This window comes from Lepidothrix coronata, unplaced genomic scaffold (genome assembly GCF_001604755.1).
Source record: "Lepidothrix coronata isolate B3197 unplaced genomic scaffold, Lepidothrix_coronata-1.0 Scaffold300, whole genome shotgun sequence".
Classification (NCBI taxonomy): domain Eukaryota; kingdom Metazoa; phylum Chordata; class Aves; order Passeriformes; family Pipridae; genus Lepidothrix; species Lepidothrix coronata.
The window spans coordinates 601587-617025 of NW_016690480.1; the positions used below are offsets into that span (position 1 = coordinate 601587).

Consider the following 15439-nt stretch of genomic DNA (forward strand, 5'->3'; position numbering starts at 1 on the left):
ACCTTCAGAATTTGGTTCCAGGCAGGTAAGATAAAGACAGTAAAAGTGTTTTTTTAATAAAAATTTAGCAAGGTGAAATCAAGCCATTGCAAGCACTAGCTGAACAGACAGAGTCTTTTCCCTTGGATAAGAAATTGAGAGCACTCATCCTGGAGCAATTAAGACCTCTGTACAGAGAGTGAGAAGTGGCATTTTTCAGGCTGTGAATTTTGGTGGCAGTGCATGACACACATATACACTGCTTCTGGGGACTGGATGTAAAAGATGCCTCTAATGTAACCCTATTTTGCAGCTTGGGAAGAATGTGGTGAAATTACAATATTTTAATTCTGAAAATGCAACTGAAGAAGAGCAAGTAAAATAGTTCCGCTTACAAATATTGATCAAAGATGCTCTCCCTTACAAATTTTGATGGCTTAGTTTTGAGGTGTACCCGGATACCAGGGATTGATGGCTCCCGAAACAGCCTCGAACTGCTTGCCTTCCCCAGAGACGCCTCTGCTAACAGCGAGTTTGAGAAGTCAGCATCCCTTTCCGTTCTGCCAAATCGATTTCCTTATTAATCAAAAAATCTCATCTTCCTATGGCTTCAGGTGATTTTTTTCTCCTAAAACGTTTTACGACTACCAGAAGGAAAAAAATTAAAGGAAAAAAAAGAAGGGAAAAAGGATAATGAAATGGAGGAAAAACAGAATTATTTAAAGGTGAGCTTCTAGCGACTTCTAGCACGCTCTTTTTGAGGGTTCTTATCAAGTATGAACTTTCCTCCCTTCGACTCGCTCTCTCTTTCCAAGCATCTTCTGATTTCAGAAATGTATTTTATACATTTGATGGATGAAGCGATCAATTTCTTTTTCGACCGAGCGTTTTTGATTCAGAATAAATTGGCGAAGCTTTTTGCTCCCTCCCTGTTTGTGTGTTTGTTTTGTTTCCTCCTCATCCCCCAAGGTAAATCTAGACCGCTGTAATGGCATCTATATGTACAGTTCGTGTCATTTAAATAAGACGTTTTATCAAGTGTCTTTAAATCTGCAGTCAGCCTCATTTAACCTCTAAAATTACGTTTAACGGGCGACCTTCATTAGCCAAATTGGAAGGAACGTGAGGTATGTGTTAAGCAGCGTCTTTTCCAGGCTGGTGACCCCCCTCCGCAGCGGGCGGGGAGCGGGGTGTTGATCGCGGTAAATGTGGGAGCAGCTACACTCCGCGCCCCTCCTTGCCTGGGCACACGGGTGTTCGTGGGTACCGAGCCCCGCGGGGCGCTTTGCAAGCACTAGATCTCAGGTTTGCTCGGCGGTTTGCCCGCTCCTGCTCGGAGGGAGAGGGATGCAGGATTCCGGCCGCACTATTTATCTGTTACCTTGCGAGCGGGCGGGCAGGGCTTGCCGGGAGAGCGCTCGCCGCCCCAGCTCCCGCGTTGCCTATCCCAGAGGACACCAATTAAAGGCACTAATTGGACAGCGATACATCAAAGTCTGCCGCTGAGACTGGCTCCTCGGAGCTCCGGAGGTCCTGTAGGCAGGCCTTTGTTTTAGGCACCGGCGTTGCTGCAGGTTCCTGTGTCGGGCAGCGAAGAGGGAAGCGGGGACACACACCCACGAGTAACACAACCACGCACCTGCACGATTCCTCTGGCCCGGTCCGCTGCCCGAAACCCTCGCGTTTCCTCACCCAAGCAGGGCCCATGGGTGAGTGTGCCCCACACTCCCCTTTCTGATGCGGGAAAACTACACTGATTTGGGTCTCCCGAGTCACTGGGAGGACGTCTCGCCTCGTGCAGACCCACCCGTGGTGGCGCACTCTCACCCGGGAAACCCACCCCTCCATGGACAGCGTGACCATCCACTTTCTGCAGCCAAATTGTGGTGGTTCGCAGGGGCTCTTCGGTGATCCCTTGTTCCCAGGAGTTAGATGGGGCCTAGGGGTGCTCGGAGCTCCCACCCTTAGGTCTTGTGGACAGGGGACGCAGGGCTGGGCCCTACGCCTAGCATATGCCAGGTCATCCCTTCGGGATATCTTCCCTGTGCATTGGGGTGAGCCTCTTTGGGCTAGCAGTTATTGCGCGGTTAAAAGCTACTTTTTAAAGCGTCCTTTCTCCGAGTCCAGAATCACCCCTCAAATCCGGACAGGAGCCTGAAACGGCCCTTACAGACAGCGCTTCAGGGCCAGGGGCCATGAAGGCTCCAGGTAAATGAAGGTCCGCGTTTGGAAAAGGGGTGAGGAGCGTTAAGAGTCAGTTATACACCGGGACATTGACGAACAAATCCCGTCTCTTCCCTGCTTTCCATCTTTTTTTTTTTTTTTCGAGAAGTGCAACAGTTCTGCCGATTACTAAAAAGGTCTGCTTCAACTTTCATAGAGGTTTTGTTAACCTCTGAGTTATTCGGGACCTCGGTTTTTCCCAGGTGAGGCTGGCTCAAGCCCGAGGGAAGAGACGGTGTTTCCAGGAGAGGAGCAGGGATGCTTTATCCCGAGCCGGCCGGGCACAGCGCCGAGAGGAGGCTGTTACTGTGCAAGACTGGGCCGGGGGATTCGCAGGACTCGGGCTAAGGCAAGGCTAATGGTACACATATATTCAAGTATCTCGGAAAGGCAGTCAGAGGCGCAGTCAGAGGCAGAAAATGACAGTTCTCCCCGCAGGCGGAGTCAGCATCGCCGGGCTGAGTAGCGGCGCGTTTGCTTGCTATTGCGTAATTAAAAGCTGCTTTTTAACGTGTTCTTGCTGCGGCCATGGCCCTGGGGAGCAAAGAACGGCCCCCAGGAGACTGAATTGGGTGGCCACGAAGGAGCGCCGGTGGTTTCGCTGCGGAGCGTAAAAGCCGATACGGCAAGGATGGAGTTTCCCTTTACACCCCACCTGCAGCTCCGCTCCCTTCCTCAGGCCGAGGAGAGCTAGGAGGTGTTTGATCATTTACTGTCCACGGAGGCATTTGTTTTTCATTTTGCAAACGCTTCTCTTTAAGTAATTGTTCCTGTTAAGAGCGTATACTTTTCACTGGGCTTCACTGCGCTATAAATAATCTCGATGAAGATGCAGGGATATGACTTTCACAAGATTGGACAATTGATTAAATCTGTGACCTGCAATTGCGAATAATCTTGGAAGGCTATTTAAACAGATGAAGGCCTAAATTGTCTTGCTTGTATCTGAATTAATTTCTCATTCATCATCATTATGGAGTGATTGGTTCTATTCAGGCTTTGCAGCCTGCTGGAACGAAACTGGATTTAAATGAGACTGTAACACAATTTAAATGCTCCCCAGCTTTAACGAGGCCAATCGAGCAGCTGCAATAAACACAAATATTTTTCTAAACAGCCTTGTTTTAAATAATTACTTAATACTTTCATGTGATGTTCTTAAGTGGCAATTTCTGTCTCTGAAGTCCCAGGCACTTCTTTGCAGAGAAAGCAGCAGGGAAAATCTATTTATTTGCTTTGCGTGTATATGTGCCTGCAATACACTGACGGAGACTCTTTAAAATAAGTTTTGTAAATATTAGTGTAAACCTGCGCTACGTTTTTTGGTCGTAGATCCACGGAGTTTAACTTATTTAAAAAACTGAATGAAATAAATAAATAAATCAAAAGGCAAACGGTGAATTGGAGACCAGAGGTAGTGATTTATTTGTTTTCTTGTTAGAAGATACTGAACTAGCTACCTCTTCTTCCCCCTACTTAAAAGAGAGCGAGAGAGAAAAGAAGAAAAACTTTCCAAAATAGGGACTATTTCTGGCGGCGATCTACCCTAATCGACTGTAACTGCATCCCTTCCGCAGTACCAGCTCTCCAGACCCGTACAGCGGCTTGCGCCTTATAAGAGGAGAAGCGAGAAGATCTGACTGGAGCAGGCAACAAATAAGGGGCTCTGGGACCTGCGACTGGTTTCCCCCCCACCCCACCCCTTAACACCCACCCAGGAACCTGATGCGCCTAAATGAAGCCATTTGTGTTAACGAGAGTTCATCTCATCCCGACGTTGGCTTTACCCCAGGGTAACACTATGGTACTGTTGTAAGGACAGCGGGCCTTGGGGTGACATATGGTGGAGGGTGTTTTCAGGGGCTAAACTCAGCAGTAAAATAAAGTAGCCAGGCGAGCAGGAGAATAATAGAAAACAAAAGGATCCTTTAGACAGACAAGCCAAAAAAGCTAAAAGAGCCGCATGTCTTTCTGCAGGTGCCGGCAAAAGACCTAACAACCCAGCAGAAAACGTGAAATATAGACAGACGATTTGCTAATTATTTGGGCGCTGAAGTAAAGAATAGTGCTGGGAAAGCAGATCCGATCCAGTTTAATCATACGACCTTAATAAAAACATATCATCTGGGACGGGAAAGTAAGCGTCAGTCTCGGTGCTATCTCGCTTAATGGTACAGAAGGTGACAGATAAAACACAACAAAGACGGACAGAGTGATTTGATAGTAACGGAGCAATTTAATGCGCGAGTTACAGCGCTGCTCCTCGGGATCGTTTAGGCTTAACCCGTTCTCTAGAGCTCATCTTCTTCCTTTTCTGGTCCTTTTTTTATTAGTAGTATTATTATTCAGTTGTTTAAAATGAGCATTATCCCAAACATATGCAGTGCAATCAGCTCGGTCACACTTACAAGAACACGCTTTAATAAGGCAATCAATCAAACGCTAACGGGGAAGGGGGGCGGAGGGAGGGAAGGCCTTTCGGAGTTGAATTTGACTGGCTGGGAAGCGAACCCGGAGTAGTACATGGAGTACCCCGAAGAGAGCTCTGCTCCCGTTGGTGTCAAGGAGGCAGGTGCCCACTGCCGGCTCCCCCAGGACCTCACCCTAATTCCTCGAAGGGATTCATTCCTGGCCAGGGCCCGCCAACGGAAACCTGTCTGCTTGGTGGCAGTGGCTCGGGGCCAGGGGCAGAACCTGCTGCCGGCTGGGTGTCCTGTGCCTGCCCCGGCCGCCGGCGATGCCCCACGCGTGTCCGGAGGCGATGCCCCGCGTGGGGCCGCGGACACCCCCACCGGTGGCGAACGCGTTAACGGCACCGGCCCCACGCAGCAAATGGAAAATTTCATTATGAAGTAATGAGTAATTCCTCCCACTGAGATGTATTGTTATATCTTCCACTTCAATTTAGGAGCACAGCGGCTCAATTACCTAGAAAATACAGTCAATTAAAGGCTGCTGATTGGACACGAGGACGGATCATCGATCTTGTACTTTCCAATATCGCTCCAGACACCTCATTTTCCCTCCCCTATTAACTGAAAATACTCTTGGCATTACCGCGACCCCTCAGCCTATTTACCTGTCGCAGACAATTTCTGCCCTGTGACCGAACCGCGGAGAAATTCACAGAGACCCTTTGCCGCAGCATCTTCCAAGAGTGGGCGATCGGGAGGGCTGCAGTGGAGATGCGGGGAGAGCAGGGACCGTGCCGGCTGCGGACGCTACCGATCCCTGCTTCCTTTCTGCCCGCTCGCTAAGGGGGAGTGTCCCTATCACGGGTGGAAGAGCTAAACAGACGTTTAAATTTTCACTTTCTCACGCACACACACCTAGATATATAAAATTTCTGTATTTAACAATACATATATATTGCTCTGCCCCCCAGCCGATGGTATTTTCTGGACTAGTCACTTTGCAGAAGCAAACTGGTGCCGCGATAGCAGAAGCAGCCCCGGTCGATCCCGGCCTGCGATTTCGGCCCAGCAGGTGCCTCCGCCCGGTCGAGGAACGGGACATCGTGGGCTATTTAGGACTCCCCGTTTTTGTTGAGCAGCCCTCATTCTGCTGTGCCCTCCCCTCCCCCGTCCTCTTCAGCGCTCCCTTCTCCCGGGGTCGCCGGGGGGTTGTATAAGGCACTGGCTCTGCAGCTCCTATTTTGTTGGACTGGTTCTTCTCCTGTGTACTAAAAGAAAAAGTAGAGGAGAGGCTTGCAAAGCTCGGTCGTTGTTCGGTACTGCCCTTGGACGCTGTTTACAATTGTTATTTCCGGGAGGATGGGCGGGGGGGGGGGGGAGAATCTGTTTGCGAGTGTCCAAAAAGGGCCATTGGTTTCCATGTCCATGAGGACATCTCATTCAGAAAGGGCGGAACAATATGCCCTTAATGATTTAAAGATGGTGACTTTGGATCAGGTTTTTAAAAGCTGTACTAAACAATATTTCTTTAATTGGAAAAATATATTCTGCTACGCCCGTGCCTCTTCCCTGCTCTCCATCCTCTATAGGGAAACGCTGCTATTCACCCCCTTTCCTAAGGACAAAAAGTCTCCGGTGTGACAATAAACCAGAGGCTTCTCAGCAATTTAGTACAAAGTAGATAGCAGAGGTGTCAACACGTCTTTGTTCTCTCCAGCATTTATTTTCCTGCTTGTTGAACTGTAACTATTAGAAACTGCACGGTGAAATCCGTCTTAAGCAACACTTTTAGTTGTTTTTCTTATTAACAAGCACGATAAAAATATGAGTGAGATGCTGATAAAATGTGTCGTTGTTATCGGTTTTGGTGGTTTTATTTTTGTTGCTTTTAAGTTTTATTCTGACATGGTAACAAATTATGGCAGTGTATTCTTTGGGCCATTTTAAAATAGAATGAAATAAACAACTGCTGTTTATTTCAGGAAACTACTGAAATAAACTGCTACCGAGCCCCGTGCCAGTGTTTTTTAAATTTTAAGTTACAGAAATCCAAGCAAAAGCAATGATGCTACCTTCTTCCGAAATACCTTCTGAAGAGGAGGCGAGGTGGGGTGAGAAGAGTGAGCTTGTGAAAGAAAAACTCCTCAAGAAGGAAGAGGAATCAGTGTGACGGACACATACAAATGCAAAGATTAGGGCTGGGGAAGGAAACACAAAACCCAAAGCATGAAATACATTTTTCTTTTAAAGGAAAAATAAAATAAAAGAAAGAAGACACAGAAGGAAATGGCAATGAGAGAACTGAAGGCTGAAGTACAAAGGAAGGGAAATCGCCTTTGCTCCAATTTACAGACTGGTGATTGTCTGAAGGAGTTGTGCTCCCTGTCACCTAATCTCTTCCCTTGGCGGCTTGTTAGCGTTTGGCACGGGGTCTTTGCTCACAAAGCATTGTACATTCGATATTCAAAAACCCTCTTTACATATACATCACTTGCTAATTTCGTCAGTGTGTGCACATTTCAGCGACTGATAATAGGACATTGATATTTAAAGGACAAATAGCTCTGACCCATAAAGAGGCAGGAGCTCATATTTTTTCCCTGCCAATTCAAGTCTGCCTCTTAAAAATAGAAGTTGGAATAAAAGAGGAAATGAAATGCTGGATTTCTGCTCACAACGAAGGACTAGAATAGGGAGGGTGAAGAATGCAATTAAACCACAAAAGTAATGTACAGAATGACAGGTTTTCTTTATGGTAAAGCATTGTTATTCTCTATAGAGAGAAATGGATAATGCTGTCGAGGTGCAAACAGAAAATCTTTTGGTTTTTTTGCTGCCTGCCCGTTTTTATTTTCTGAACACTGAGAGATTACATCTTTGCTTTCTTCATGCGCACAAGCCGTTTCGTTATCAAGATAATGTTTCTTTCAAGTATTTCAGATTTTCCTTCTCTGTCTCGTAGGTTTGTGCATAAGGTTTGTCGCTGTGATCTACAGAAGCCCCAGCCCTTGGGAAGAAGTCTATCCATGGAAAAGAAAGTCCTAGCACATTTCTGTAGGTTACTGAAGTGTATTTCATTCGGGTTGATTTTCTTCCTCTTTCGTGCCTAAAATCCGTCTCAGAGATAAACCACTAGTAATTTCTTTCCTTCTTCTTTCTTCTCTTTTCTCTTCTTTCTTTTTTCTTTTCTTTTCTTTCTCCCTTCCTCCAGCTTGGAATGTAAATCCTTTTAAGACTGAACTATTTTTAGTCTTTTTTTTTCCTGTAGGTGTCCACGACTGAGCAGAGAACACGATTAAATAAACATGGGCTGTAAGTACATTAACTCGAAGAGAAGCCCGGGAAAGGGACGAGTGTTTAATAACCCTGAGACAAAGGTTTATCTCGTTAAAGGTACTTCTTCTCGCTGGTCCATGGAAACTGAGGTGGCTTTGCTCAGCACAGAGGGCGTGAAAGTCAGGAAGGAGTCAGTCCTGGTTGTGGCAGAACAGGTAAAGTCTGATCCAGAGGGTCTCTGCGCTAGCCCGTTGGACTGGCCGCTGTGGCAAGCCAGGCAGGAGCAGGGGTTGCTCCCGGCGCTGCTGAGTCCATGAGTTGGGGCAGGGTAGAGAGAGGGATGCCTGAAGGCGCACAGCAGTTCTGGTCTCGGGTAGGGATGGGAGAGGACCCTGAAGGTGTCCAGCGGCCTCAGGGGGGTACTGAAGGGGGTGGCGGCAGAGGCCGATGTGGCGCCGATGCCCATGTGGGAGTAGTAGGGCAGGGGCAGGTGGGACGGGAATGGATACGGCAGGTTCCCGGTGGCCGCTGCGTGGCTCATCATGTAGGTATAAAACGCCGGGTCGGCCGGGTGAGGCCAGGTCATGGCCAGGCGCTGCCGCTTGTCCTTCATCCTGCGGTTCTGGAACCAAACCTGCGGGGAGAGGGGAGGCGAGAGCCGTCACCCGCCGTGGCTCCGCTCCGCCCGGCCGCTGGTACCAGCCCCTGCCCCGGGGCGGTGCGGCGGACGCGGATCTACCGGAGAACTGAGACCGACGCCAGTTCTCCCCCTCGGAGGGAGTTGTCATCACGTACGGAGGGATCAGTTAAGCCCCAGTAAAAAATCTATAGGGAGACCCAGAGGAGCAGCCCTTTTAGTCTGCTTGTTTTCCTTTCTGCTTGCTAGGGCTTGTCCTGCTGCGCACCATCCCCCGCCCCTCGGTCCCGGCCAACTGGGCAGCTCTGCCTCCTTGCTGCCCTTTCGCATCCAGAACTACCTGGCTTGCTGTCGGGTTTATTTTCATGAGTAAATAGTTTTGAAAAGGCAAAGGAAAGTGAGATGGAAACAAGATCTGCTACTGGCTTCCTCTTCCCTCCCCCAAGAGCTGAGCGAAATTTGGACTGGACTGAAGGAAGGATTAAAAGTAATCTGCCAGGGAGAGGCTGGATTAGCGGCGCTGGCCGGGATGGCTCCAGGAGCCGTGTCCTCTCTCCCGCATTGCTGCAGGGTGCGGGCAGGGCCAGGAAAGGGGCGGGAGGCGGGGGGAGCTGAGAGGGAGGGTTGTGCTGGTGAAGTGCTTTCCCGAGTTTTGCAAGGAAGTTTGGCCATATAGATTTATATCGTGCTAATTAAAAACATGTCCGAGCTGCGTGTACCTTGATGGTGGTTTCTGGCAGATTTAGAGCAGCCGCCAGCTCACATCTCCGGGGCCTGGACACGTAATTTTCCCGGTAAAACTCCTTCTCCAGACGGGCGATCTGCTCGCGGGTGAAGGCGGTGCGGTACCGGCGCATCTGGTCGCTGGCGCTGCAGGCGAGTGAGCCCTGGGAGCCTCCGCTGCCTCCGCTGCCCTTGGGGTGATCCCCCCCGCCGCTGGGGCTGCCGGCCAACGCCTCGGAGCACGGCCCTGCGTGGGGAGCCCGGAGCAACGACACACGCTCGGAGGAGGGCAGGCACGGAGGGATGCTCGCTGCCCGCCGCCCCAGCGAACTCCCTTCTTCCCACCCAGTCCTCCCCATTAGGCTTTTCTGTGCCTGCCCGGGTGTACTGAGGATGCTGGGAAGACATGCAAGAGGGACCGGAGAGCAGGGCAGGGAGAAGGGGGATGAAACACCGGTTAAGGGTTTGACGGGTGCTTATTCACTCTGGTTGGAAGGTAATCTGCCCCCGCCATCCCTCAACACACACACGCCGCACTGGCGGTGTCTGCCCGATGACCCCCCACTCGCTTCCCCCACCGGGAAACCGGAGGCGGGCGCCGTAGCATCCCCCGACACTGAGCGTCTGGGAAAGGCAGGTGTGCCCGCCGGCCAAGCCGCACGTCTCCGCGGCGCCTTTCTCCAGGTCAGCAAGGACCCAGGAGAGGAGCAGGCAGGGACCTTTTTCTCTCTGAGGGAAAGACGAGGCCTCGGGGATCCTCTGTTCAGCCTCCAAAGCCCAGGATGGGGTATTTTCAACGAGCCTGTAAGGAACAAGGGAGGGCAGACAGCGCTCTCCACACTTCCCGGCTTCTTCTTGAAGTGATGGAGGAACGGGAAGGGGGGGGAATTGGGTTGTTGTCAGCGTAGGGGGGATCTTTGCCGAGCTGGAAAGGTGGGAATAGAGAGTGGGAAGTGGGGGCAGGGGGGAAAGGGGCCTGGCCACTGCTTTTGCTTTCAAATGCAACTCTCCCTCATTGTGCCCGAGACCAAAGGCAATTAATTCATTGGGACCATTTCCGAGCTGGCGCCACGGAGACATAGAAGTGACAAGGTAATTTGGGCCTTTTTTTTTTTTTTTAAACCCAACTCGCAAACAAGGCCGTCGCTACCGCTCTTGGGGCAGGCGAGCGATTTTACGGTCTTTATGGGCGCTTCCGCACTCGCCCGGGCACATTTCACCCTGCAAAACCACAAACAGCTCTCGGCCACAAAACCCGTTTGATCTTGCTCCCACACACACACATACAAAAAAACCCGCCGGCATGGAGGATCGTAAGGGATTTCCTGGAGCATGCACTGTCTAGGCGATAGGGAAGAATAAAAATAAAATAGAATAAATTTAAGGGAAGAGCGGGTGGTGGTCTTGGCCAAGGGGGTCTTACGGAACAAGCCGCAGACCTGATCGCATCCGCGATGGGAAGCCTGGCTCCTCTCCAGGGATGCGGGGGCTGCCCAGTGTCGTGTCCTCTGACTCCCAAACAAGTCTCCCGGTGGCAGGGAGACGAGGAATCATCCAGGAAAGGAGATCACACACATACACACACACACACAGATTTCGCTGCCCCTCGCTCAGTTGGCGAGGTGAAAACCCTCTCCGGCAGCCCCCCGCCCCCCCAGTGCTGCCACCCAGCCCCGGAGCGGGCGGGGGGCTGGAGGCATGGGAAGGAGTTGGGTACCTTTGCTGTGCTGGTACTCGGCGCTCCCCGTGGCGCAGTCCGGGGTGCAGCTCACCTCGATTTCCTCATAGAAATCCGACTCAGTGTCCGAGCTGCTCTGCTGCCCTTTGCTGGAGGGGGGCTCCGGCGCGGGGGGCTGCTGTCCGGCCGAAAGCAGTGCTGCCGCCGCCGAGCGGCTCTCCGGCACCGTCCCTGTCCCTGGCAGCACCTCCACCTCCTCTTCGTCTTCTCCTCCGCCACCTCCTCCTCCTCCTCTCTCCCGGGACGACAAGGGGCCAGGTCTGGGGCTGAGGCAGTTCCGATGGATCATCTTCTCCTGCGGCTCCGGAGCGGGGCTCCCCACTGCTTCGGACAAATTAGGCACCCTCTTGCCAACTAGAGCGCCAAGAGTTGTCCCCTCCAGAAACATCACCATCTCCTTCCTGGTTTCCATTGTGGCTTTGCTTAAGGGAGGGGAGAAAAAATCCAGATCTCTTCCCCCCCTCCCTCCCGCTCCCGCCCCAGCCTTGTATAAACCCAGCAACCCTCTCCTGCCAATGCAGAGGAACAAGCGGTGAGATAGGGTGACCTTGTGATGCGAGCGCTACACTCTGCTGTGCTGCTCTGGGAGGGATCACCATTGCCCTCTTCTTTCTAAGCTGTCATCCTCAATGGTGCAGTCGTCATTACAGTACCACCGGTGACGCCACACATTGATTGCCAGTGGATAAATAGAAACGTCTGCCATTGGGAAGATGAAAGAAGAGCCGGAGCGAATGGGCTAAATGCATGATGCACCAGGTGTAGAAGCCCGAGATGGAGAGGGAAGTGTGAAAAAGAGATGCATATGGAGCTGAGCTGCAAAGAGGTTGTAACATGCGGAGAGAGTTCCGCGGGGGGAAGCCTTGCCTGACAATTATATAGCCCTTTGACTGCTTTAAGCCACAACCTTGATGTAGAATTGAGGCGAAGATCCCTAGCTGCATCCTGGAAGTGAGAAGATACGTACTCAAGCCTCTTCCTTGGATGCATTTTTTATTGCTGGCAATCAGCTTCCGCCCAACTGCATATATAAGGCTTCTAAGAATCCTTTGCAAACTTGACGATAAAGAAACGCGCTGCTGACATCTGAATGTAAAAATAGTTTTGATTTCTTGCTCTGGGTCAACATTGGTTCCTATTCGTTTAACTGTCATTGCTTTCTATTGACTGAGATTAAAACGTTAGTTCAAAATTTGGAAATGCAATTATATACTTATTGCTTTTTACAGATTAAAAGATACTTCACTTAAACTACTTCACTTATAACTGTAGTTATTCTGGCTATCTAAGGTTATCATTTGCTCTTATTTCTTCCTTTGCTGTTTCCATTTGTTCCACGATTCTTATGCTTTTAAGAGAGTTTTATGTCTCCTCTCCTTTCTTCTTCTTAACTAACGGTTTTGCACAAATTATTATGTGCTTTCAGGGGGGGAAACTGCAAGAAGAAGCTTTGCCAAGAATAATTCAGGCTTAGAGAAATGCAAGTTAGCAAGGCCAGAGCTTATGCTAGACAGCAGATGTTGTTAAAACAGACATGACAAGGGCAACCATTTGGACAGCATTTGTCTGAAAATGAGAGACCTTGCATCCGTATATACAGCGGCACACGTAGTCGTTTTCGCATATTTTGATATTTCTAATGAATGCGGTAAGTATCTAATCTTCAGTTAATATTGCCTCATACGTGAAATGTCAAGTCATTTTCGCCATCTGTCGTGACTAGTTTGGTCTAAATTTTTTTTCTCAGAGTGTTATTGGCTAGTCAGGATACAGAAAACATTCAACCAATTACGTTCCTAACCCGGTAAGGAATTTACTGGCATATCTAAGGTGACGTTGCTTCGGTGGGGAACAAGCAGCGCAAGAGGAAACATGCTGTATTTTTCCGTTTAGCCCTGTGTGAGAGACGGGTATGATGTAAGGAGACAAACAAACAAACAAACAAGCAAGATTCCTGGTCTGCTGGGTGCATGCATTGAGGTGTTCTTCTAGAATAAGCATACCGGTTTCAGGGAAATAAACCAAGAATTTTTACAGGGCTGTGGCCACCAGTCTCCCTTTCTCTCTGTGTATACACGTATGCATTTTTCCACGCAAATCCACATCATGCGCACAACACTCTCTGGACCGTGCTGCTTTCCCTCACACGTGTGAAGTGTGCACTGCTCCAAAGCCTGCAAACTTCTTGAAAACTCATTGCTAGATTCAATTTCCTTTTTCTTCCTTTCCAGCTCTAGACCGGTGTGTGCCCGTTGCTCATTCCTGCCGCAGCCAGGCTCAGCTCCGCGGGCTGTGCCAGAGCGGAGCCGGGGAAGCAGGATCAGGTCCGGCTGCTGCAGTGCGTGGTTGGAAGGATGGGTGGATGGATGGATGGATGGATAGATGGATGGATGGATAAGGTAGTCTGCCTTTGGCACTCAGCAGAGGTGGAGGGGCAGCGCTGACCCCGCTGCGTGGAGCGGTGTGGAGAGGAGCGGTGGGGCCAGGCCACGCAAGGTGAGGCGAGGGGGGGCTCGGGCAGCGTTGCGCCTGTGTCTCGCTGGTGCCGCTTCCCACAGCTGGTGGCATCATCTCTGCGGTTGGAAAGGGCAGAAGAGCTGTTTTCGTGTCCCTGGCATCTTCGTGTGTGTGTGTGAATGTTCAGCTTCCTCCCAGTCTCAGAGTAGCCCCAACCTCCCGAGGAAGCTCACTTCCAGCCTCCTTTCTAGTTCAGCCAAGCAGCCGTGTTGGAAGAGGCTGGCTGTTGTCTGTGGCGGACAGAGAGCATCTCCGCATCACAATGAGTTTGCTAGCAGCAAGAAGAGGGATACTCAAGTCTGTTTCTAAACAAAACAGTAAGCGGGAGCTGAATTCTGAATAGGAGGGAGCGCTCCCAGAGTGGGCGTTGGAGACGATTGCAGGGAAGTTGATGGGAACTCCTCTCTCTGGCAGACTGGAGCCCTGGAGATGGTTCCCGGGGATTATGCTGGCCAGTCCCCCAGAAATTTTATTATCTTCGTTTACAAGTCACTGCTGTCTCCTTCCCCACCCCATTCTTAATCCGTTCCCACCAGGAAGCCACCCGTCAAGTACTTCGGGTCGGAGGTTTTGTTGAGCCCGGGACGATGGTCATTGTCACGGGAGGTTTGACTCAGCCCGCAGCAGCACAGGCTGCGGTGTACCCCCGCACGGACAGACGCACACCCCCGCACACACGCCTTTATTTCCCAAGGGTAAACACAGAGAATTTAAAGGCCCGAGTGGGGTCTAAGAAGGAGGGGGGGGGGAAGTACTGGAATTTTTTAGGCCAATTTAGATTATATTAGTTAAGGCTTCTTAAAATGTCTATTTTTACATCCCCCAGGAGCAGTACTGTCGCAATAGCCCCTCGCACGTCAACAAGCCGCCGGCGCGGCGTGGCGGAACGAAGAGCCCCGTCCCGGTCTCTACCGCGTCTGCGGAGCTTTGCCTCACCGGGAATGTGGGGTCCGGTGCACTGCCTTCTGTCTAGTGTTTCTCTCAGATCTGTCATGCCCAATTTGGAAGGAAACTCCCTCATTTGGGATTAATTTCCAGGCAGATTGGAAAGTGTATCTCTATGGTCTTGGTTCTTTTTTTTCTCTGCCTGTTCCAGACAGAGATTTAAAACCTATTATCTGTCGCTCACTAGGTCACAGCCAGGCTGTCGTAACTATCCTCAAAACTTTTCAAACTGATTTATTTCTCCGAGTGTATAGCCTTCCCTGCTGATGTATGGCCAAGGCGAGATCAGGACGCCGAATCCTGCCTTAACACAGGCTAAAAGGTAGCCTGGTATACGAAAACCAAACGAAACACAGGCACACACTTCCCAAAACAAGGAAGTGATAGGGAGACATTAAAACATTACTGGAGTGATACGCTCATAAATCAGGCATTTTCCTTGAAATTGCTAACCCTGCAGAAGGAAAGGCACATCACACTCTCTTTCCCCGCGGGATATTTATTTTCCTTCGCCGGTCAACAGAGTGTCAATAACTTTTGGCCGATACTGTCCAATTACGACTGAGAAACCATAATGTGCATTCAGTTTCTCTAAAAATAAACCCTGAAATCTTGTCGTCTTTAAAAAAGGAAAAAAGTTTGGACATACTGCGGAACGATTCGGTGCCACAAGAACTGATACGTAGTGCAAATGGGTAACCAAACCAGAAAACCTATTTTTAAATTTTTAATGGGTAGTGTTAACAATAATGGCGTAATTATCACTGTTTTATTAAGTCTATTTTTTACGACATGATTAGAGGTGGAAACTTTGGAAAGAAGAGAATAATAGGCGCATTATTCTGAGGTGTAAAGACAAGCTGGTACAATGACAGCACATAACACGTAAGTGACGTTGAGGAGACAGAGGACAGAGCCGTGAGTGGGATGTGCCTAGGAGAGCATGTACTGGTATTTACAGGATCAGATCCAGGACACGTTTCTGGA

The 15439-nt window shown here is 50.0% G+C and overlaps 1 protein-coding gene across 1 annotated transcript; it reads right to left on the reverse strand.

Annotated features, from left to right (window-relative positions):
- Positions 1–7724: 7724 nt before the first annotated feature.
- LOC108508459 (homeobox even-skipped homolog protein 1-like) lies at positions 7725–11519 on the reverse strand. Its single transcript, XM_017837254.1, has 3 exons — positions 10970–11519; positions 9249–9499; positions 7725–8526 (listed from the first exon to the last, which is right to left on the reverse strand). Exons 1-3 carry the CDS (start codon positions 11400–11402, stop codon positions 7996–7998), a joined length of 1215 nt encoding a protein of 404 aa, XP_017692743.1. The 5' UTR covers positions 11403–11519; the 3' UTR covers positions 7725–7995.
- Between the last annotated feature and the right edge of the window lie 3920 nt (positions 11520–15439).

Coding starts and splice junctions, on each gene's coding strand:
- LOC108508459 (XM_017837254.1), bottom strand. CDS start 11,402: ATGGAAACCAGGAAGGAGATGGTGATGTTTCTGGAGGGGACAACTCTT. Junction 9,500..10,969: donor CGAGTACCAGCACAGCAAAG/GTACCCAACTCC, acceptor CTCCCCACGCAG/GGCCGTGCTCCGAGGCGTTG. Junction 8,527..9,248: donor TGCCAGAAACCACCATCAAG/GTACACGCAGCT, acceptor CTCTCCCCGCAG/GTTTGGTTCCAGAACCGCAG.